General features: G+C 43.0%; 1 protein-coding gene across 3 annotated transcripts in view; it reads right to left on the bottom strand.

The window, feature by feature from the left end:
• Nucleotides 1-24,949, bottom strand: part of MAPK4 (mitogen-activated protein kinase 4) — a 176,633-nt gene that overhangs the window by 36,133 nt on the left and 115,551 nt on the right. The window contains exons 2-3 of one of the 3 annotated variants that reach the window (XM_075586295.1): nt 24,371-24,704; nt 23,006-23,678 (exon numbers count right to left, since the gene is read on the bottom strand). In XM_075586295.1, coding sequence (XP_075442410.1) covers nt 23,006-23,596 — 591 coding nt within the window. In that variant the 5' untranslated portion in view covers nt 23,597-23,678; nt 24,371-24,704. The remainder of the gene's footprint in view (nt 1-23,005; nt 23,679-24,370; nt 24,705-24,949) is intronic. The other 2 variants (XM_075586289.1, XM_075586306.1) reach the window with 2 other exon arrangements.

Raw genomic sequence — 24,949 nt, 5'->3', positions numbered from 1 at the left:
AGTACTGTAAGTATAGTCCAATGTGTCTTCTGGACAGTAGATCATGGCAGGATTCTTTTCTATAGAGTAGGTCCAGTTTGTTGATACCAGTTTACCAATACTGTATGTACATGAAAAGTCATGTATAGTTCACTGAAGACAACCATGCTTGAGAATCAGCATAGATGTATAGGACCACATTTACTTAACAGTCTTCTGCTATCAGTGCTGAAACACATCTTAGAACTCATTCAAGCCAATGGTCTGTACAATATCTTATGGGAGAAGAGTGCTTGGTAAATATGGGCATTTGACTTGCATGGCAGTTCGGGATTTGTGGTTTAGTTAATCCCGGCCTCATGGTTTCTTCTTAGTAAGATTTGACTTTTTTGTCAACAATGTAGGCGCTGTAGGTATAAATGGAAATCACAAAGGACCTGGTATAAAAAGGTTTCAAACTGAAATCACGTTTTTAAATCGGTCATAATCCTGCAATACAAAATAAAAAACATATTGGGCATAAAATCACTTCCATAAGAGAAAGGTCAATCGTCCCACTAAAATATGTGACCACGATCTATATTGCTCTTCTATCATTAGAAATGCACAATCTTGGCAAGCTCGAAAACTCCAAATGTATAATAATATATATTTATTAATACCATGAATACTAAATGGAGAGCTACTGGGAAATGTGACCTCAGATAAACAATAGAAAGCAAAGAAGCCCCCGTTGCACATCCAATAGGACAAATTATTTAATTAATTTATAGATTGTCATCTAACAAGTACGCAAATATGGAAACCTGAAAGGTAGGATAGGTTTTACTGCCCTAATCTCTGCTTTATCTCTCGCTTGCCCTGTCCTACGTCTTTCCAGAAGCTTTTTTTGGTCATGAATGCATTGTGAATTATTCTGATTGCCATATACTGTACCTGAGGTAGAACAAACAAGGTTGTCCATCACATCCCTTCCTAACTTTCCATTGTAAGTAAAAACTATTCACAATTTCAAGAAGTTAATTTGTTTGATTTATGTTTGAATGATGTGTACTTTTTTGTAATTTATTTAGTTTTAACCTATTAAACCAGGGGTTCTCAACCCCAGTCCTCAAGACTACCCAATAGATCAGGTTTTAAGGATATTCCAGCTGCAGTCTTCGTTTGAGCCACCTGTACTGAAGCTGGGCTATCCTTAAAACCTGACCTGTTGGGGGGTCTTGTGGACAGGAGTCGAGAACCCCTGTATTAAACAAATCAAAGCCATTAGTTCTGTGTCATCATACATGAGACTTTACATAAGCATGTGATATTCAGTGCTAAAGTTAATTTATCTTCACACCAAACAAGTCAGTCATTGCAATTATCAAAAATGTTCACATATTAATCACTGGGGAATTAAACTATTCCAGTTTTTAGCAGTTTTCACAAGTAGCAACACATCGGAGTGAATGACACAGTAACACTTATCTAGTGCCGTTCCAAAGCTCCAACACCATAAAGCAAGTTAATCATATGTAACCATGCTGTAAAATGGTTGCAGTCATCTCTCCTGCTGACAGTAAGGCCTGGTAAGTTATGGGCATGCCAGCAGTAATCATGGAGGTTTGCCCTCACACCCTGGTGAGGTGCCCTATGTATGGATGGGAGTGGTCACAGGTTCTGACTCCCTGGTTGGTGATGTCAGAGTTGTGTCAGCCCCCAGAAGGATACATAAGGCACAGCACTGATTAAAAAGTTAGTGGAGAGAAGGAGTTGCCAAGTGATTAGGAGGAGGAGAAGTAGTTTGCTAAGTGGTTATGTTATAGTAGCTGAATGAGGAGACTGTGACCAGGGACCTGGCACAGAATAGATATCCCTGCGGGGATAGGGAATCCCTACATTAGGAGGACATTACCTTTCAAAGGGAAGTACGGTGAACAATGGAGGGCTGAAGACACCCCATTGTGGAGGGCAGTTGGCCCACCGTACCAATAAAGATGACTCTGATAAAAGAAACCCTCGTGTGTAAGTGTGGAGTGATTACACAGGGGGCTGCACCACAGAGGAGTTCCTCATTAGATTCATCCACAAGCGGACGCTGGGATCCTGATGAGTTGGAGGCGCTGCACTGGATCTAGGTAGGACTCAGCACACTACCTCAGCTGCCTGTCTGGGTTGGCAAATCCCCACACGCGGGAGACTCAGGAGTCCTGTAGCCAACAGGTGCACCACCAGACATCACACTGTAATGGGGACTGGTTAGACCACAGGGGCCAATATGAGATTGGGTGGGTCAGGCCAGGTCAGAAAATCCATTACACATACGTAGACATTATCTATTGTATTACATGACTATAGCCCATCAAAGTGTGAACCTTGTGGTATGCAGTGTCTCTTTTAACCTTCTGAAATATAAATGTTATAATTCAAATGCAGAGCAATGACAACAGGTCCAAACAGATAACAATGGCCCCTTCTGTACATGCTAACAGCTTCAGCACTGCAGAGACTCTTTCTGTAAGACCCTATTTCCCAGATACTAATGCTACTATATTCTTGTGTGGTAATAGCGGTGCTATTTATATTCCCCTCTCTCTTTGCAAAGTCCTGGATAGAGGAATGTTAATGTGTAATATATATATATATATATATATATATATATATATATATATATATACCACTGTCATTAAGGTTATGGTGGGTAAAAAAAGTGACAAAAACCCTCCACAGTAAAGCATAAAGCAACTGTAAATATTACTGTATGTTCATTTGCATGTCTTAGACAGGTCTACAACCCTGTCTTTCCCCATTGTCACCCAGCATACAGCACTTCCACTGCAGCAAGGGACTCTGGGAAATGACATGCAAATGAGCACTCAGTGCCACCTTTTGTCTCAAGCTCGTATTACACAAGCCAATCCTCAAGCCAATGCATGCTGTTTTAAACACAGCTTTTAAACAGAGGCTGGGATGAGATGCAAAGCCATTAGACCTACTCACATACATGTTTCAACCTTGATGGGTATCATCAGTGTGAGGCTGGTCTTAATGGCTAGCAGGTTTGAGACTAGACTAGGTAATCACCACTGTCATTAAGGTTATGGTGGGTAAAAAAAGTGACAAAAACCCTCCACAGTAAAGCATAAAGCAACTGTAAATATTACTGTATGTTCATTTGCATGTCTTAGACAGGTCTGCAACCCTGTCTTTCCCCATTGTCACCCAGCATACAGCACTTCCACTGCAGCAAGGGACTCTGGGAAATGACATGCAAATGAGCACTCAGTGCCACCTTTTGTCTCAAGCTCATATTACACAAGCCAATCCTCAAGCCAATGCATGCTGTTTTAAACACAGCTTTTAAACAGAGGCTGGGATGAGATGCAAAGCCATTAGACCTACTCACATACATGTTTCAACCTTGATGGGTATCATCAGTGTGAGGCTGGTCTTAATGGCTAGCAGGTTTGAGACTAGACTAGGTAATCACCACTGTCATTAAGGTTATGGTGGGTAAAAAAAGTGACAAAAACCCTCCACAGTAAAGCATAAAGCAACTGTAAATATTACTGTATGTTCATTTGCATGTCTTAGACAGGTCTGCAACCCTGTCTTTCCCCATTGTCACCCAGCATACAGCACTTCCACTGCAGCAAGGGACTCTGGGAAATGACATGCAAATGAGCACTCAGTGCCACCTTTTGTCTCAAGCTCGTATTACACAAGCCAATCCTCAAGCCAATGCATGCTGTTTTAAACACAGCTTTTAAACAGAGGCTGGGATGAGATGCAAAGCCATTAGACCTACTCACATACATGTTTCAACCTTGATGGGTATCATCAGTGTGAGGCTGGTCTTAATGGCTAGCAGGTTTGAGACTAGACTAGGTAATCACCACTGTCATTAAGGTTATGGTGGGTAAAAAAAGTGACAAAAACCCTCCACAGTAAAGCATAAAGCAACTGTAAATATTACTGTATGTTCATTTGCATGTCTTAGACAGGTCTGCAACCCTGTCTTTCCCCATTGTCACCCAGCATACAGCACTTCCACTGCAGCAAGGGACTCTGGGAAATGACATGCAAATGAGCACTCAGTGCCACCTTTTGTCTCAAGCTCATATTACACAAGCCAATCCTCAAGCCAATGCATGCTGTTTTAAACACAGCTTTTAAACAGAGGCTGGGATGAGATGCAAAGCCATTAGACCTACTCACATACATGTTTCAACCTTGATGGGTATCATCAGTGTGAGGCTGGTCTTAATGGCTAGCAGGTTTGAGACTAGACTAGGTAATCACCACTGTCATTAAGGTTATGGTGGGTAAAAAAAGTGACAAAAACCCTCCACAGTAAAGCATAAAGCAACTGTAAATATTACTGTATGTTCATTTGCATGTCTTAGACAGGTCTGCAACCCTGTCTTTCCCCATTGTCACCCAGCATACAGCACTTCCACTGCAGCAAGGGACTCTGGGAAATGACATGCAAATGAGCACTCAGTGCCACCTTTTGTCTCAAGCTCGTATTACACAAGCCAATCCTCAAGCCAATGCATGCTGTTTTAAACACAGCTTTTAAACAGAGGCTGGGATGAGATGCAAAGCCATTAGACCTACTCACATACATGTTTCAACCTTGATGGGTATCATCAGTGTGAGGCTGGTCTTAATGGCTAGCAGGTTTGAGACTAGACTAGGTAATCACCACTGTATATATATATATATACATTTATAAAAGATGTCAACCTCCAGAGACTGAAATCGGTGCTGTTTGGGTGTGCTGAGCATGCAAAAAAATACAATTTTAATATAAAAGCTGATTAGGGTTGCTAGATGGCTTCTCCAAAAATACTGGACACAATGGTGAATGGTGGGACACGCTTGAGACACACACACCCCACACCTCTCTAGGCTGTTTCCTCCTCTCCTAGGCCCCACCCCCAGGCTCCTGACACCTCCTCCTGATTGGCTGCATTACCCAGCCGCCTTGCACCAGCCTTGCTCGGAGATATCCTGTGGCCCCCCAAAGCTGGCCAGATCACTATGTCCAGAGAGGTAATACCAGGGACAGACACCAAGTATTACCTCAAATGTTTTACTGGACAGTGTGTCAAAATACAGGTCAGTCCAGTTCAATACTGGACACCTGGCAACCCTAAGAAAGTTGACATCAATTACAAATGCCCAAGGGGAACACATGAAACATTTAGGGTGAACATTTACAGTATCTAAATAACTAGCGGTAGTAGGTTCGCTTGTTTAAAAAGCTACAAATGAACGAATGAACCCAGAGGCCAGGCCGCAGCCTAAAAAGACGTATGAAACCAGTTAATAACAGCAAATGGATGGAGTAGGCCATTTTGGGGAGATTTTTAAATTACAACATACCTAGTACACTCTATTGAACTATCAACCGAAAAACGACTTGGATTTTAGTATAAAGATAATGAGCAATCCTCAATGTGTGTGTTTTTTTAAGGTTACCTGAACAGGAGGACCTCAGAGCTGATCCTTGGCCTCCTGACCTTCGCGGACCCACTGGTTTCTGAGATATTTGTTGTTTTTTGTTGGTTGCGGCATCACCAATTTAAAGCTGCACCATCATCTCCTGTTGCAGCTTTCTTTCAGCATTCTTCCAATGGAGTAAGGTTGACACCAGCTGCCATTTTGTCTGTGGTTAAGACACCAAATATCTAGGGAACCAGGGGGTCCCTAGAGATCGGGGGGACTGCATATCAGCTCCTGCGGACCCCTTGGTTTAGGTAACATTAAAAAAAAGTAATGATAATTTACAAATGAAATGAGCAGCATGAACTTGAACACAATAAGTCACCTTTGTTTCATCACAGTACAACAGAGAGGTAAACGTCTCAGTCACGTGATAACCCTTTGATAACCACATTTGCCAGTGCAAAGTGAACATCGGTCATGTTTGAAATCAGGAATGCAACAGCTGGAACTGGTTCAGTCCAGTGCGAGAGATATTCTGCACTGACGAACACGACAGTGGAAAAATCATAAAATGCTACACACTTAATTCCTCTTGAATGATCTTTAAGCCGGAAGGTAGCTCTGTTTTATGTTTGCACAGGAAGATTTTTCGATGAAGGTTAAAGAGGACATTGAGTCAGCTGGGGAAACTTTCCTAGAAACTAGTGTACAAGCAGGTCCATGGACTATAGGGAATAAGGCCCGTGACTGAAGTGATGGAACCCTGTGGTGGTGAAATGGTTAAGTTGTTTGACATGTTGGAGTCCCATGGATTGGATGATGATGGTGGGAGGTAGCACCGTGGCTGGGACAAAGTAAATGAGTGATAAGGTGGGCAAGAGGCATTTTTTAGGACAACTGTAACAGGTTCCCACCCTCCTGTCCCTTTTGTTTTGTTTCTTTTAATGTTGTTTGCACTCTATTTATGTCACAGCATGAGGGATGTTGCTTGGCAGCAGAAGTTGGTGAAAGTGGTTACTTGGTTTTGGCCCACAATGGGCCATGGTAAGAGAGCAGCAATGTCAACAGCCTTACGACAGGGCTTGCGCTAACCTTTGGAGAGTACAGTGGGACATGCCCATTGGCCCGAGGAGTCAAAGGCTGGCATGATACAGTTGTTTTAAAGTTGGTGTTTAAAAGTTTAAGTTATGTAAAATGTCTTTGGCACATGTGTGTGATGTGTTCAATAAAGGCTGTGACCATTTTACATCCAAGATGGTGTCAGAGTGTTATAGGGTTTGGGTAAAAATGACATGGAAAGCAGGGAAATTGGAGGAATCTGGAAGTCAAGCTGCAGCCCTGGAAGAAAATTTCATTTTTAAGAAGCTTCAATAAAATAAATATATGCAGAAAGTGACTGAGCACCTTTTATGCATGGTGGTTCTCTACAGGTGTGATTCAGACACCATTTATGTAACCATGGGGTCTGCAAACTTCCTGTACTGCCCCCCCCCCCCTGCCTTCCCTCCCCCTGTCGCGCCCACCTTACCTCTAATGCGGCGTGACGCAGCGGGGTAATGTGACGTCATGTCACATGACCCCGCAGCTTTTTTTGATGTTGCATAGCCATGGAGATGCATGGAGACTGAAGCCTGGTAAGTGAGTTACAGAGGCCTCGCGCTCTCAGCGCGGGGCTCCTGTAACCGCTGCGCCCCCCCAACAAACTCTCGCGCCCCCCCTGGGGGACACGCCCCACACTTTGCGCACCCCCGACGTAACCTATCCTTAGGTCCTAAATTAAGTCGTTATATCTATCAACTCTCACAAATTTGGAGTCACTTCCGCTGATTTTTAGCATCTTCATTCCCATAGATATCAGTGAGAACATTAAAATAACAATGTTATGGTCCATAATTCTCACTGACACAGGGCCTTAGAGCGTAATTATATTTCATTTCTCCCACTGCTTGCCGTGTCATTCACATGCTTCCCAAGTCTTGGTACTCAAGTCCTAAAGCATGTTCCGTAACGATCACATACATATACGGGAGGATATAATAATTATTCGTGGACAGCTGGAGAATTGTACATAGATATGACAGCGTGTATGAAGCTTTCATAGTCTCACAGATTTCTGCTTCATGTGTACACCGTTTACAAGATCAAAAGGGGACACTAGAACGTTGAATTGCAAACAGTTACATAAAGGATGAAATGATCTATCCCATTTTATATTAACATTAGTGTCAAACATTTAAAAGGCGTTAAGCTCCGAGCTGCTGACCTTTTCCTGCAGTCTTGGCATTACCTTCAATGGCTATGGAAAGAAAACTCCATACTTACTAAACGGTGCTATTCCATAAGACTGCTTCTTACGCAGTGAGACACTGTACAGGTAGGGTGATCAGATGTCCCGGTGTAGCTGGGACAGTCCCTATTTTAGGGCTCTGTCTCGACTTTTTACGGTTCTGTCCCCGTTTTTTTTTTCAATCCCGTTGGCTGCACATGCACAATTGGCACTTGCTGGCTGCACGTGCGCATTCGGCGTTTGCCTGTCGCTCATGCGCATTCGCGACCGGCAAGCTCCGACTTGAGCACATGAGCGACCGGCAAACGGCGATCGCGCATGCTCGGGTTGGCAAGCGCTCTTTGCGCATGTGCAGTCGACAATGTCAGACTGCGCATGTGTGACATTTGTCCCGGTTTTTGCCAGGATAAATATGGTCACCCTACGTACGGACAATTTGCTTGAATGGGCTGTAAGGGGTTTTCCAGCGCCAGAAGATGTGTTATGGAATAGCATCGCTTAGTAAATATGGGTCTAAATTCTTCTGCTTGCCTGTGATTCTCCCCACCAAATCGATGTGCCTCCTTTGCCCAAGCATCTGAATATCGTGTACTCTACTTCTGTGTTGAGCAATAGGTAAGAAATGCCAGCAATGTGACCTGGAGCTGATTTTATATTGTCTGCTCACCACAGGTCAGAAAATATGACGCTATAGGTATGTGTCCTTACATTGGTGGTCGCCTAAAACAATGGTCTCCAAACTTTTCAGTACGAGGGACACATCGTATATTCTATACAATTTCGCGGGCCAAAGGAAAAAAAAATCTTTTTATAATTTTTATATATTTTATAAATGAATGAATAAGTTTTATTTGGATCTTTTTGGGGTAATCATCATGATCTCATTCAGGACAAACGAGAAATGCGACAATTACAAAGAAAGGATGCAGTGTTTACACTGGTAAATTAGATATACAATGAGCAAAAATATATACATTTCAAGTTGCTGCGGGCCGGATCCAATCTTGTGGGGGGCCTGATGTGGCTCGTGGGCCGTACTTTGGAGACCCCTGGCCTAAAAGAAAAACCACTTGAGGACAGAAGGGTTAAATGTGACTGGAGATTCTTTAAGGTGCGGCATTTCTTTTTTGTCTCCTACAGTGATGTCATTATAGAGAAATTATACACCTTAGCACCCACATTCTTCAATTTATATATAGCCATACCGCACTTATTAGATGATACTGTAGTATTTCTTCTTTATTTTCAGTTGGCGCTGGTCTTTGAAGTACCGGTAGGACTTCAACTCCGTCATTTGAATCAGTTGAATCAGAACGCACAACGTTTCGACGGATGAACCTCTTCAGGTGCAACATTTCACCTGAGTAAGGGGTCCACCCCCGAAGCATTGTGTGTCCAGATTTCTACAATAAGATGTAAAAAAGAATAATGTCTTGCTGTGAGACTACTTTCTGAAAAGTGCAGCTCCCGAACATTTCCATTGTTGGCAGCCCATTCTACGGGGCCCAACAATTAAAGTGCGAGAATGCAGTTTCTGAGCAAAAACAAGCAAAAGTTTGCACTAAACAGTTCTCACATTCTCACATGTGCAGTATGCAAATGATTAAATCTCGCCAACGTAAGTATGAGCAGGAGACCACACACAGAAAACCGTTGATGCGAAAACTGCATGCAAGTTAGATTTCTTTGCAGCAATCCTTTTGCGCTGATCATTCCTATTGAACACAAGGAACTCCCACTTTTTATCACTACCAATTGATACATTTGTGGGTGAGTTTGCATTGATTTTGTCACACCTTAACAAATAGGCCCCTAAGTCTCCTGAATCATATATCGGCAAGTCAAAGCGATAATAATAATAATAATAAGTAATAATAATAGGAAGTAATTTGTAAAGCCACTGAAAAATATAATCCCTTTGTCAAATGACAGGTTCCAAAAATGCATACTACTTAACTTTTTTTTTTTTTAAAAGCAAATATGTGCACTTTGCACATTTTTGCCGGCTTTTGCAAAAATATATATTTTTGTGAAAGTGGGATTCTCTCTGGCAAAATTTGAGATCATCATTTACTGCGCAAATGTCCACAATGCGACATAAATGTGCGTAAATATTTTACCCATCTGTAGATATCAACACTCTTATTTATGGCTAGCAGAGACATGATAAGTAATATATTTACAGATTGTAAATTCTTGGGTCACAATAAATATCCTTTTTGGGGTTTTCCAAATTAAAGGAGCAGATCTCCTGAGTCCTCCCTTCTTTTTAACATGTATAGGAAGCAGGAGGTCCCGGAGCTGAACCACGTTAATTTCCTACTCTCCGAGAAGGTGCTGGTGGTGCCTTGTGGAGGTTTGTCATGCAAGTCAGTAGGAAGCGATCGGGGGTTCCCATTGGCTTGTGTGATGCAGTACATTTCAATCTCTATTTTGTTTCCCCAGGAATGGCATATTCCTCACTAAGTATCTGTGGAACCAAGGGGTCCCCAGAGCGGAAATGAATGCGCTTCAGCCCCCTGCTGTTAAAAAAGGTGGGGGAGAAAAAAAATTAAACAAACAGTGGGATCTGCCCCTTGAATTGCAGAAGAAATCAGGCGTCTTCATTACAGGAGGGGCTTGCAAAGCAGTGCGATGGGGTTATAAAGTCTTCCTGCACTTCATGGACTTTCATCTGTTTAAACTTTCTGTACTGATACTTTTAAACATTTGGCTTGCTCTGTATATGCAAACGGGCTCATCAGAACCCAAGAAAAAATATATCCAACCTCCTGATTGGAATTTTAAGTATACAAGAAATAAAAACTGTATACAGTTGTATATATTACAACATGTAAAGAGACTTTTTTTTTTTTTTTTTTAAATAACAGAATAGGCAGTTAAACAAGAATCAACATTGTGGGTATGAATTTAGGTCTCTTGCTGAATCCCTTAGATATCAGTGCCAGTTACTTTATGACCTTGAGTAAAGTTGATGAGAGAGTAGAAGCTGCTTTCCCGACCTTCGGAAATAGGGCGATATTTACATTACTTCCATACTTACAAAAGTGATGAGAATCAGCTGGAGTTGGGCAATACTGTATATCCATTTCATCGTAGTGTTGCTATAATAAAAACACGACGATAACAAGTCGATATTGAAATTGGTTATTATCGTGGAATTACCATCAATTAGCCGCGGGAGACATTGCAAGAAGACCCAATTCAGTATTTACCGCTATGGACCTGAATGGCAATTATCACCAGATCGGGTGCATTAACCTGCAATGGACTTTAGTGAATCACTGCAAAACCTTTTATATATTACCCTTCGGTCCCTTTAATTTCTCTGAAACGTGTCCCCCTGGTCTGTGCGGACTATATAGGACATTGGGCGCACTTGTTCCCAGATGGTACCTCTCTGGCCCCAGGTATTAGATATGTGAATCCGCAGACAGACTCAATGTCTTGGGTTAAGTTGTTCTGTGAAAGCAATACTTGTGTTTCTTTTTCTGCTGTGCTTTTCATCTCTCTTATGTGTTCATTGTCTTGGGCCTTCAGCAAGTTGTCAATGATCGATACAATTAACCAAATCCTTTTCCCCATCAACACTATGGCTGGAAAAACATCCATTGTCCAGTGCTGGTGCCCTTTGCTAAATTAATAAAGCTCAATACAAATCCCCCTACATTTAAAAGCTTTTTCCCCCATACGGTTCCTTACTGTTTTGACTGTACTTTCCAGCAATCCCTTTGAATGAGGGTAATTTGGACTCAATGTTGTGTGACAAAAATCCCAATCCTTGGCAAACTGCCCAAATTCAACACGGTTGAGTAAAAGATGGTAATTTGCAGTTTTCTCTCTGGCTTTTGCAGCCATTGTCCAGCGAAGCGTTGGAATGGGTAAAGATAAGTGTGTCATTTCTGCCCTTAAGATTCAGTGCACGTATCTGCACGGCCTTTTCCAGCAGCATTTGTTTGTTACCGGGGCTGCTTTTCTAACCCATGTTAAGTGTCCATAGTTTAGCTGCAGACCTGAATAAAACATTTCCTACATGGCTTGGTAGATAAATCAACAAACTGCAAGAGGTACAGTACATCACTGTTTAAGGATTGCTTAAAACCTTTAACCCCTTAGGGTTATTAAACACACTTTACTGAATAAACTATGTTTAACCATGGCTATTTCTGTGGGATACCTGACAGGAACGGAGTAATAGAACCACTTTTTGGACCGGTACCTCCTACAACCAACGTGTGATAATGAAGGTAGCATATTTAGTGGGTAAAATAAAGGTGATTGGCACAATGTTTTGTTTTTAATTACCTACTCTCTTATGTGATAAGACATGTGTTATTTTGTTTAAACGTGATATGATGCCATCAGTAGCCAAAGAGTTAATGGCAAGGAGTATTGAATAATAGTTGCAATTAGAATTGTATGGTACACAAAGAAAAAATATATACATTTTTAATATTTTGCTGCAGAGAAGGCAAATAAATAACAATTTGACTTTAAGGGTGATTCAATCTTTCGGACAAAGCCAATTATACTGATAAGTTGTATTAAAGCTTCAAAACGTGAAATCTTATGTTTTATGATAAATTATTTCTTTTGCAACACAATGCTATTTTGAATGAGTTAATATACTGCATTGTTTGATTTCTATAGCAAGTTTTTAGCCTACCTCTACAGCAGTGCAAGATATTTGCAACATTTTCCTGTTTGTGATCATTTGTTGTCAATGCTCCCAGCAGTTTGAGTTGCAAACTGTAACAATAGTCAATGTTACCTTAGTAATATCAGGATGCATTGTAGCTGTTGAGATACACTGACTGAAGGATTGATTGAAACTGAAAGGCGACCATTACGTTGGGCACACAATCAGGATTGTGACAGATTTATAACAGGAATGTAAAAAGGTTTGCAGTGGTATAGGCGCTCAAATGCTGGACCAACGTGTAAATACACTCAATATATCACGCATAAACAGAGTCACAGGGCAAGAGGCTAGTGGTATATGTTGACAGAATCAATGAATGTAAATCTCAAAGGATGTGTAAGGTCCATAAAGAGACACAGTAACCCTTATGTCAGCGGGGCGAGCACCCCAGGGGGGACGGGAGAATTTCCAGGGGGGGGCGCAGCAGTTACAAAGGCCCCGCGCTCTTCCCCACGGCATTTAGGGTCACGTGATGTCACATGAACCACGACTTCATTTGATGCCGAGCCATTGGGAGAGGGGGACCGCGAACGCTGCGGCTCCCGGGAAGGGGGCCGCAGCTCAAGAAGTTTGCACGCCCCTGCCTTAAGGTATGAGCTAGTGGGCATAAACCTCAAGACCTCGTTGGGACAACTATTATAATATGAGATACACTCCATACTGCAAATGCATGAATATACTCACCTTCGAGAAGTACCTCTGTCCTGTGCCTCCAGTTTGGGCGTGCTGCCAATAGTTGGATGGAAGAAACAAAAAGTGAAAGTATGACGCACAGCCAAGAGAGTGGGTCAAAAACAGAAATAAAAAATTACTTTATTATGTCCATATTACTGTAAGGCGTAGCTCGCCACAAACGAGGCGTGACCGCGGGGCTGAGGTAAAGATTGGTATAGAACGTCGACCACAACCGCGAGGGCGCGTCTAGAGTGTAGGATAGTCTTGCTGGCCGTATAAGGGTAATAGAAGACAGCGTAAACGAGGTACTTGCCGGGTCTAGGAGTGTAGAGTAGCGGATCGCTGGGGTACGTAGCCGGAGTCGGGATTGTAGAGAGTAGAGTAGTCGTAGTGCCAAAGCCAGGGTCAGTGCAGGAGAGAGCAGCGTCGTCGTATTCTAATGCCAGGGTCAGTGCAGGAGAGAGAAGAGTCGTCATCCAAAGAAAGCCAAGGTCAGTGCAGGAGAATATCACAAGGTACAAGTTCCAGGCAGGGTCAGGCAGCAAGGTAGAGACAGACAGGCTAGGAGTAGTGAGGTTCAGCGTCACACACAAGAGTTATGCTCGGCAAGGAATGAAGTGCAGAGAGTATATTTAAAGGACCTCCCACCAATGGGAGGCATCCAGGAAGTGGGGCTGCTGTTCGTGATAGGCTGCTGGATCGTGCAGGTGCATCCTATTACACAGCCAATTGAGACCGCATCAGAGTGTGCGCACGTGCCGCGCGCAACCCGCGCATCACGCTGGCGACCCAGTCGCACGCCGTCATCACGCGCCACGACACCCGTGCCAGTATGGGGGCGGAGACCAGAGGCGGGACCCGAAGGAACAGAGGAGGAGCGCGGAGCACAGCCGCGCCATGTAGTCCTGACATCAGCGGGGGTGGGAATGAGGGGCCGAGACTGCAGACCGATGGGGAGACGGCGCACCACACACGCACCGCGCGTCAACGCCAGAGGAACGGGAGCGCGCCCTGTGCCCAGAGACAGAAGAGGCAGACAGAACCCGCGCACCGCACTTAAGTGCTACCAATAGGTTGCCTCTCTTGAGTGCCACAGGCATCAGATGGGCGAATAAGGGTTAAGGGGACAGAAGCACCAGAACGGCGAAAGCGCACAATTACAAAACGGACTCCTTGATAAAGTGCAATTGTGCACGAAACGCGTAGGAGGGTTGCTATGCCTCTGTTTTTTAATATGGACATAATAAAGTAATTTTTTATTTCTGTTTTTGACCCACTCTCTTGGCTGTGCGCCATACGTTCACTTTTAGTTAAGAATGTAGAAGAATACATTGTCACATGCTTTACTGCACCGACACACTTTATTCGAGCAAATACCCGGTATGTACCTGGCAGATACCTGGAATGCGCCACTCCTCACCTCTGACAAGCCCCGTTGCATTTGCCTTCCCAGCCTGGGTTCATGCCTGGCTGATGGGCGGCTGATCTGTTAAATGATAATGATTAGGATTTAATAGGCTGCAATGCTTCGCGTGTCTACCAGATGGCATAAATTCATGAATTGTAATGCAGTATATATATATATACTGTGCAGTATTGCAGCCAGCGGGAATAAAATGCTTCAATCCCTGCTTGGAAAATAACTCAATGTACTCGGGCAGAAAACAGTCACAAACCTCAATACACCCGGGTATACCCGAATTCGTGGGACTAGCCAAGCTCGAATAAAGTGTGTCGCCAGTGTATATATAGAAAGAACAAATAAAAGGGGAGGAAAGAGGGGAAGAGAGAAACATGTATACAGTAGCTGCTTTAAAACAAAACTAAAATAATTTGTGACTGCCTAGTTAAACACAAACAAAAAACTCCATATAGCGATTCTGGCATTATTAGGAATCGTGTTACTGGGTACAGGCGTTTTGGCCAATTTTTCTTTTTTAAAGCTAAATTATTATTTCTTTATAATTGGGATTCTATTTTCTACTTACAAACCCAGCACGGTTTAACCACTGTAGCCCCTGTAAGAAATAGTTGTCTACCTATCCTTCTCCTACTGGAGTAAGACCTGGTAAGGGCAGGCGCCAGTAGTAATCATGGGTTTTCCCCCCCACCAAGCCCTGCCTTGAGTGATAGAGGTAGGCCCCTGACTCTGTGGCAGACCTGAGACAGAGGGGAGGTCCTGCTGACATCATAAGGGGCAGGGCTGTATCTATTTAGTGCAGAAATCCAACCCTCAGACACTGGATCTACTGGACTTGCTGCTTATGGTGGATAAAGATTCCCAAGTGAGTTTTATTCCAGTCTGTCTACATTGATTTTGTCTGCCAGCAAAGGGTGTTTCATCTACCGGTCACCAGCAGGTGCTATTGATATTATCCTTACTGCCTTGTGGGATTTATGTCAACCGGGCTGCACCCTTTGGGACATTTTTAGCACATTAGCTTTAGAGGGTTGTCTTCCATATATGCCTATATACTTCTCCTTACTACGGATTGTCTCGAGAGCACCACACATTTTTCCCTATGTATCTATTTAGTGGTCTGCTCCTGTGTGTGTCTGGGTCAGTTCTGTGAGAGTCTGTTGCAGTGGAGAGAAAGGAGTGTCAGTCTGGAGAGTGGAGGCTGTTGGAGTGGGGAGAGTGGAGAGTGCTGAAACAGAGAGAGCATGATACGGAAGTGGCAAGGAGACAGGAGAGAAGAAACTCAGCCATACTGATTAGAGCTGATAGCACTGTAGTGCGTGGACCAATGCCCCTCACCCTGCTGAGGGGGTAAGGGGGGAGATCTACCCTCACCCAGAGAGTATATCCTGGAGGTGGGGGTTGGGGTATTGAAGCACCTAACCAGCCCATCCTGCTAGGGTACAGCCTGGAGGAGAGGAGAGGAGGAAAGGCCTGTACACATTTGGAGTGCAATGCTGTATATGAACTGCTGTGTGCCGCTGTGCATGAAGTGTTGCTGTATCATTGTGCAAGGACAATAAAGAGTGCTGCTATTTTATATCAGAGACTGTGTGAGTTTATGATCACTCGCCCTGGGACCAGGGCTTCTTCTGGAGGATCTTAACCTATCCCTATAGGTCTCGTCAGAAGATGGAGGCGCTGCACCGTTGCTAAAGAAGATGGAGGCATATACCCCAGAAGCCTGGCCCTGTTATCCCCCATACCACCGCGGGAGACTCAGGCCCTCCTGTTCCAAGCAGGTATGCACCACCCAATTACATGTAGCCAGCCCTCACTACACCCTAGAGGTCCAATCTGCGACCGGGGAGGGGGTCGGGGGAAAACATGGGCTACACCACTTTGCTACTAGCTGGCATAGATTACCGCAGAAAAAGGCGCATTTTTATTAACAAGTGCTACTGCGTAAGGCTCTTTCCATGCTGGAAAACGCCTTATGCCCCATACAAGTGAATGGGCAATAAAGGGACATAATTATAGAGCAGTGTTACTACAGTAGATAAGACATCTTCTGTTCTGGAAGCCCTTTCACTAGAATTGGACTTTAAGAGACATATGTACTAATAAGCTATGCCGTAAGGTGCCTCGTGTACTTCTCGCTAAAACAAGTGGGCATAGTGAGCCATGAAATGATTTCCAACTTTGCCAACACTGCCTCTTTATTATTATGGTAGAAGGAGTAATGACTGACACTGAGATTGTTGCAGGGGACCCTGGATCAATTCCCTGTGTCAGCTCTTTGTGATCTTGGGCAAGTCACTTTATCTCCTTGTGCCTCAGGCACCAAAAACATAGATTGTAAGCTCCACAGGGCAGGGACTGTGCCTGCAAAATGTCTCTGTAAAGCGCTACGTAAAACTAGCAGCGCTATACAAGAACATGCTATTATTATTATTATTAGAATTGTGCATTTCATTTGAGTCAGAATTTGCACCTGGATCTATTGATGAGCCTTTTGCTACCAGAGGGGGTTCAATGTTTGGCCCACCTGACAATATCCGTAATGTCTGGTTTAACCCTGGGGTAAAAGGCAATATGCAATGCAGATAAACGCTTGTAAGGTAACGGGCTAGAGCAGGTCATTCAGTGAGCTTTAATGGAATTTCTTCCACTGATAAATCAGGTGCCATTGTTTTTGCACTGATTTTGCCCCAGTTTGGCAGCTGTGAGACTTTCACAAAGAGATCCCCAACTGAGCCTAAGCATCTATAATAGGGATATGTCATGATTGTAGTAGATGTTTTTTTAGTACTGTATAATAAGTTGACATTTGACATTCATGGCAGAAAAGCAAGAGTTTTGTATGACCTGTTTTGTATGAACGTGGCTTTCTCAGTGTGACAGCACTTGAGGCTGTCATCTCCTATGTTGGCCTTTCCATCTAACACACATCTCATCCAAAGGTGACGTTGTGGGGGGATCCTCCTGTACTCTCACTGCCGATACCAGATCCTCCCTGTTCCAACAGCTTTCTCATTTTCCTTGTTTGATGCTCACAGTGTTCCGGCTATTGTCCCTCCTCACCCTCTTTCCACGTTGGTAGTTGTCTTCTTCACATAACCTCTATATCCTCTCCCTTCATCTTTCTCAGATTTTAAATTCTGGGTATCCTTCATTCTTTTCTTTGACTCTCCTATCCTCCTCCTCTGGGACTTTTACTTTTACTGTCATATTCACTCTGCGATCTTCTTCTGGTGCTGACAATCTAATCAATGCATACCGCTCCTTTTCTCTCCTCCTCTCCCCATGGTATGCGCCCTTCTTACTGCGGCATACATAGCAAATGCTAATTAACAGCTAATTAGCATGGCAAATCCACATGATTTATTCTCTGCCTTTGATTGACTTGGCCTCCACCAACAACATGTTCCTCTCTCTCCAGTATGTCATTCACTTCTCTCTCCACAGTATGTTCCTCATAATCCCACAAAGTCTGGCCTTTTTAACACATTTTCTGTTACTGTTGATAACATTAAAATCCATCTTGTGTTACAGAATGTTGCCTGGGCTTTTTATAGTTGGCGTCTCGCTCTCCTTCTCCTCTCATTTATACTCCTGCTAACAGAGGAAGTGTCTTGCTTGCTTTATTTCTTACCATGTTCTCTTGATTCCATTCCCTCACATGTCATTAAAACTCCTACTTTCACACTAACATTTTCAACCCCTCACTTAACTCTGCAAAATATCCCTGCTCTTCACACGAGCAATAGTTACACACATTCTCAAGATTAACCTTTGGCCATTTTTGCTCCTCACAATATTGCCCTCTCTCTATCTCTTACCTTTCACTTCTAACCGTCTTAAATATCTTGTTTTTCCATATTGTACATGCTACCATTTCTAAACTCACATTCTCATTTGGACACTCTACAATCAGGCTTTTTATACCTTTCACTTTACTGAGATTGTCCTTACAAAAAGGTTTTCATCAAGCTTGAGATTGCTAGATCACAAGGTCACTCCTGCCTTTTCATTCTTCTCAACCTATCTACTGATTTTCATATTGTCGATTCAGGGGCGTAGCTATAGCCCGGGCAAAGCCTGGGGGCCCGCTCTCCTCCCTCCCCGTCGGCGGCACATTGCGGGGCCCCTTAGATGCAGTAGGAAGCACAGAGGGAAATCCCTTCCTCTGCAGGTGGACGGGGCCTGAGTCAGGGGGCGGGGCTCTAAGATGCAGTAAGAAGGACCGAGGGGAAATTCCTTCCTCTGCAGAGCCTCCGTAGGTGGGCGGGGCCTAGGTCAGGGTGCGGGCCCTCACTTACAGCAGCGTGGGGCTGGAGCTGCAGCGTGAGAGACAGGCTGGGAAAGGTGAGAGGGAGGGGAAGGGTTAAATCACAGGCGTAAAAACAGACATGAAAGGGAAAGGATACAGGAAGGAAGAGACAGAGAAAATGAAGTACAAGAGAGAAATACTGTACATGAGAGAGAAAAGAAAGACACGAGAGAGAGCATAGAGAGAGAGAGAGAGAGACATGAGGGGGAGAAAAGAGAGAGAGACATGAGGGGGCCTTGAGATTTTTTTTGCCCGGGGGCCCGCACATGTCTAGCTATGCCACAGTGTTGATCACGCCATCACATTTTCCACTCACTTTTTATACAGGATAAAGCACTCTCCTAGTTTTCCTCACTTTTCTCATTGCTCTTTCATGATTGGTCTTTCTAAATCACAGTCTACACTATGTCCAGTATCGTCTTACCTTAAGGTCCTGTGAGGAGAGTACCGGTCTGGTGATATCCCGTTTGCATGGATTACAGCCACCCCTTAAAGATACCTTTATGTGCCAGTATCCACCTCACGTTTGTGAGTATTCTGTACATTCATCCTAGCTAGCAGTTTAACATCACTTTATTGACTATACAATATTGCACTATAAGCACTTGTCTTTTGTTTTAACATGGTATGCGCTTCCCGATGACCCCCTTCTTCACTTGCCACAAGGATTGAGAAAGCAATCCTACACCGGGTTACAGCTGCATCCGACGTTTGTATAAGTATCACTATTTATTTTATTATGTGTTTCACAGGTCTATGTTAAAGTAACACTATATATATGAGCGCCACACTTGGTACACCTCCTCTTTCATATACACAGTGTTGATCACGCCATCACATTTTCCACTCACTTTTTATACAGGATAAAGCACTCTCCTAGTTTTCCTCACTTTTCTCATTGCTCTTTCATGATTGGTCTTTCTAAATCCCTTTCCTCCCAAATGGATCTACCTATAGGTGTAACTCAAAGCTTTGTTCTGGATCCTCTTCTCTCTACATACAGTTTTACTTAGGGACCTTATTAACTCCCATGGTTTCAAGTATCTTTATGTTGATGACACACATATGTATTAACTCTGGCACTTTCACCTAGTCCCAAGACTCAGCAATATTATGTGGATGGCTATTCGTCATCTAAATCTTAATATGTCGAAGACTGAGTTCCTCATCCTCTCTCTGAAGACTGTTCCTATTGAAACCTTTTCAATCACTGTTGATACAACTACAGTACCATCCCATTGTCCCACAAGAATGCTGCTTGGGTGTTACAGTGAACTCTTTCCTGGCCTTCTCATCTTATATTCACTCTGTTGTCAACAGATGATGAAGTGTCTCTCTCCTCTCATATCCACACTATTAAGTTATGGTATTCTTTTCTCCACAACATTGTTTGCCATTTCCTGATTCTACAGCTAACACTCTAGGGTCACCAACCTTGTTGTGCCCAAGAGTTCAGGAGAGAATGGTAGGCACCAATGATTTAACACACACACACACTGATGGGAGGCCTCCAGTGCTGGTCCCGCTCGCGGATGCAGAATTTGGATCCGACTTGCGGCTTGGACCGGCACGAGAGAGAGAGGCATGCAGTTGTCGGCGGCACTGCGGCGAGCTACCAGTAGCTTGTGATCAACGTGTTAGAGACCCCTGATCTACTGCGTATTATCAACAGTTATGGGAACCCACAAAAGGCTTGGTGGGTGCCATGGTGCAATTGGTGACCCCTGCTCTAACCTCTACCCAAATTATCTCCCATCTTAATTAGTGTAAGCTTCTGTTATCTAAGCTTCTTGCCCCATAGATCTCTACCTTACTGTCTATATAAAAAAACTACAACTAGCATTAGAACTCTCTTGGAGGTTTGTCTCGACCTCTCTCCTTATCAAATCTCTTGGCTGACTTCCTCTTGCACTCTCCTTCCATGCTCTTCACTCCTTATAACTCTGCTCTTATATCTCGCTACTGTATGTGCCTGATCGTCTCCCTGTTCTTCCCAAAGCTGTTTTATCTCTATACATTGAGTCTGTTCTGTTTTGTCCTGCCTGCAAATTTTCCTTTCATGCCGTGCGCCCTAATATTGGAACTCCCTTCCCCTTACTATTCATCAAACTCCCTCTCACATCATCTTCAAGACTCACCTGAAAAATATTCACAATCAAGCATTTACACAGCACAGTAATGGAACCTAACTCATTGCATACAACTTCTCTTGACCTTGCCTATAAATAGGCACTTCTATGTATCTTCTGTCTTTGTGTGTATCCCAACACACCAATTAGATTGTAAGCTCTTCAGGGCAGGGACTCCTATCCCCCAATATGTACTTTCATATATTATGCACTTATCTATATTACTCTTCCCTGTGATGTGTCTTGTATATTATCTCTGTAAATTGCTGCATACATACAGTAGTTGGTGCTATACAGTATAAAAAAAATACTATACAATACTGGTATTCTAGTAGCATAAAACACTTACTGTCCGTACAATCGGATGTAAAGGTGTGGGCAGATTGCAACCACTGTACAGTACCCTTCCAGTGGCAGCATATTGCAATAAATGTAGGATATTGCTTACCATGACGCAGCAGCCAATGGCGATCGTTAAAAAAACATTGGTTGAATGGCCATTACATTTCACGAAAGGCTAATGCAGAGTGAATTACCCCTTTGCACCTTGCCTGGTTTACTAATCGATCCTGGCTGAAAATCTAGAGGAAAAACTGAAGCCAGATTCATCACAATAATATAAATAATATATTTCTGGCACCTCATGCACTCAAGGGGTTAATGGGGTTCCTATTGTTCATTGCAGGCACAGAGTTCGGTGGAATTCCTTACCTGGCTCTGTGACAACATTCCTGGAAGTAGAGGCATTAGAATGCATCTATTATCTTTAGAAAAGCAAGAGAGCAGGAAAATTACAGCGTGCATCGAGCAACAGCAGTTCTGTAGTTAAACAGTAATGTTAACAGAAAGGGGTGATATGCTCCACTGACCCTACCACAAAGTGGACCAACTGCAACATTAATACTATCCTACACTAACATAGCACCTTCCAATTGCAGAGGTATTTGGCAATAATACTTGAACAAGATTATGCAGTAGCTGTTGTAGTCTTGTTGAATAATCGGGGGGGGGGGAATTTATGAATATATCAATTATTTGGCTGCAGGGAGGAGAAAGATGAATAGAAATTGATATAATTGTTATCCAATGACAGTGTTTAAATCTGAGTCACGTGGAAATACAATGCTTTGCTTACGGTGTGGTTGACAAAGGAATCCAACTGAGCAGCTTGTGTTTTTGAGACCTGTGCATCGATCACTACACCACAACTCACCCATCTGTCTTCTTACACATTGTACAGAATGTTGATATGGGTTGTAAATAAAACAATAACCGTATTCTCAAGATTTATGCAAAGTACCGATTTGACATGCATCAGTGTGGGACATAGTATAGTCTAAGGATAGCTTTACGTCTACTTGTGAAGTTGGAAATCACAGATCATAGAATAGCACGTGTTGTATACCAACTATTAGAAGAATCACACATTTGTCTACCATGTTGTACAATTTCACAATGTCTTTTCTGACATTCTGCCTTGTAAACCCATTTATTAGAATAATAAAAGTTGCACTAAAAAAAATTCCAATTTAAAAGTGTGTGCAATTCTCCTTTACTGTATAGGACAAAGTCATTAGTGAAGCTCCTTGTAGGAAAAACATTACTAAAGTGTCTTGCAAGAAAAACACCTCCCAGTTCGATGTGTATATAAATACGAAAAAAGGTACTTGAGACACAACAATTGATGTTCAAAAAAGTGTATTATACATTAAAGATTACACCCTTTTTGGTGTCTCAAGAACTGTTTTTTTTCAATCTGTATATGAGAATCTGCTATGGTGCTAGAATTCTCCTAGCGCCATAGTAAAGATGTAGCAAATCAAAGTATGGAGCGTTAGATAAAAGTAGAGGTTTGCAAAGGGAAAGAACAACTAACAACCACCTCTGGAAAAAAGGAAAGAAAGTGACTCGTATGTTACTCAGAACCTGGGTTTTGCAGCTATTCAAAACCCGAATTACTGTAGGTTAGAAAATATTGCAATGTACAGTATAAAGGAAACCGTTAGGCATTCTTATACACTTTATGCTTTGCTATCTCTAGCAGAAATAATTTGCCTGCAAATACCTTATGCGAGTAATGCTGATCCACAATCCTTGCCAGCCCAAAGTCCCCAATCTTGAGCACGAGGTCTTCTGTGCTGATGAAAATGTTGGCTGGTTTCAAGTCTCGGTGGAGCACATTGGCCGAGTGAATATACTTCAGCCCTCGAAGCAGCTGGTACATGAAGAGCTTAGCATGGTCTTCAGTGAGAGGTCCTTGCTCCAGCAGCCTTGCTAGGTCAGTCTCCATGTGTTCCTGCACAATGTACACCATGTTGAACTTCAAAATGTCCCCATGCAGATCTGCTCCTCTCGGACCCAAGACAGCATGGACCTTCACAATGTTGTCATGGGTTAGCCGGCGGATTATCTTGATCTCCCGCAATGCGTGCTTCATGCTGCAGGTGTCATTGATGGTAATTTTTTTCACGGCTACTTTCCGGGAGTTTTTGCTGTCGACGGCAGACAGAACCAGTCCATTGGCCCCAAAACCCAATGGCTTAAAATCTACAAAGCGGCAGCCCAGATCATAGCCGTACATGTTGGCAATGTACTCGCACTTCTCTGCCATTGCACAGCTTCTCAAAGTGTAAAGTGGAGGTAGGATGAAAAGCATCCAAAATACAAGTCACAAAGTGCGTCTTCCGGCAATCGGAGCTTTCCAGCTGTCCTGTTACCCAAAGCAAGAAGAGCAAAGTCTGCAATTAAAAGCAGGTTTCCATAGAACTGACAAACTGTCTTATAAATTACCTCGAGTATTAAGAGAATAGTTGTAGCAAAGATTCCACTGACACTTCAGTATCTTTTAATGGGGAAAAAAACCTATATAAATCTATATATACATACATCACACTGTTAATTGTGTTATTTGCCTAGAGATCAGCTTTGTTGTTTCTGCACAGTGCACAGAACAGTGTGGGACATATTGACAAAGTACAGGTGTTGTACATTAAAAAATAAAGAAGACTAATCTAATCTAAGGTCTAAGATCCTCCTAAAAATGTTAATTCTCCCGGACGGGACCTACATAGTGCACTCTAAATGCATAGGAGGTTACAAAATGCTAGGGGCAGATCTCCCGTACCCGATCAACCAACCATGAGATGTTACGGGTTGTTAACTGTTAAATGTGTGTGTTAATTACGTATACTGTCTACAAACGACCATGTGACGTGTATGCACCCCTTTCATAAAACAGTAAGAAATATTTGAAGAAAAAATAAAAATAAAGAAGAGGACTGGTTTTGTAACCGTCCCACTAAGGCAGTGATGTCAATTTACACTACAGCCCAACACACCACTCACTTCAGCATATAATTCTTCAGTTGATACATACTTCATACGCTTAACCTTGTATCTATTGCCAACAGACCTGTAGCATCATCCTTACCAAGGAAATTCATTAATTCCACACATGCCACCGCGTTGCGTTCAGGATGAAGCACAGTCTCATCTGCAAATCCAAGTATGTCAATGTCATCTTCTGTCCACAGGTGTGTATGGCATGTTGCCCGTGCAGGTTGGTAGACAGGAGTTAATTGCATACAACAGCTTTCCACTGGAAGCTGCTGCTGGCCATCGGAGCTCAGGCAAATGGTTTTTATGATCCTGGTGCCATCCTACATTGATCCTTGAGCTTTACAGCTGGAGATAGTTATTGCGTTCAGAATTCCCTGCATTGTGCAGTGTAGACAGTCTCTCCTGCTGCTCGTCTGGCATTCCCTCTGAAAGCAAGCACAAGATGGATTGAATTGATAACAAGAAATGGAAGTCGTTTATGTTAATTTGTGCTGTTGAAGGTTAACATGAGCATTACCAGTGTACCAACGCTTCTCCTTCGGTAATTCATTAGCCACGCTCACCTACACCCGTGCATTCTTTGAAACAGAGCACTATCAAAGTTTATACTTCAGTTTTGCAAGGTGGGAAAAAAAATATCCTACTACAGTATGTATAACGTGAAAAAAGA

The sequence above is a fragment of the Ascaphus truei genome, chromosome 1 (assembly GCF_040206685.1).
Source record: "Ascaphus truei isolate aAscTru1 chromosome 1, aAscTru1.hap1, whole genome shotgun sequence".
In the NCBI taxonomy this organism is placed as follows: domain Eukaryota; kingdom Metazoa; phylum Chordata; class Amphibia; order Anura; family Ascaphidae; genus Ascaphus; species Ascaphus truei.
This window is presented reverse-complemented; position numbering and strand designations above follow the sequence as displayed.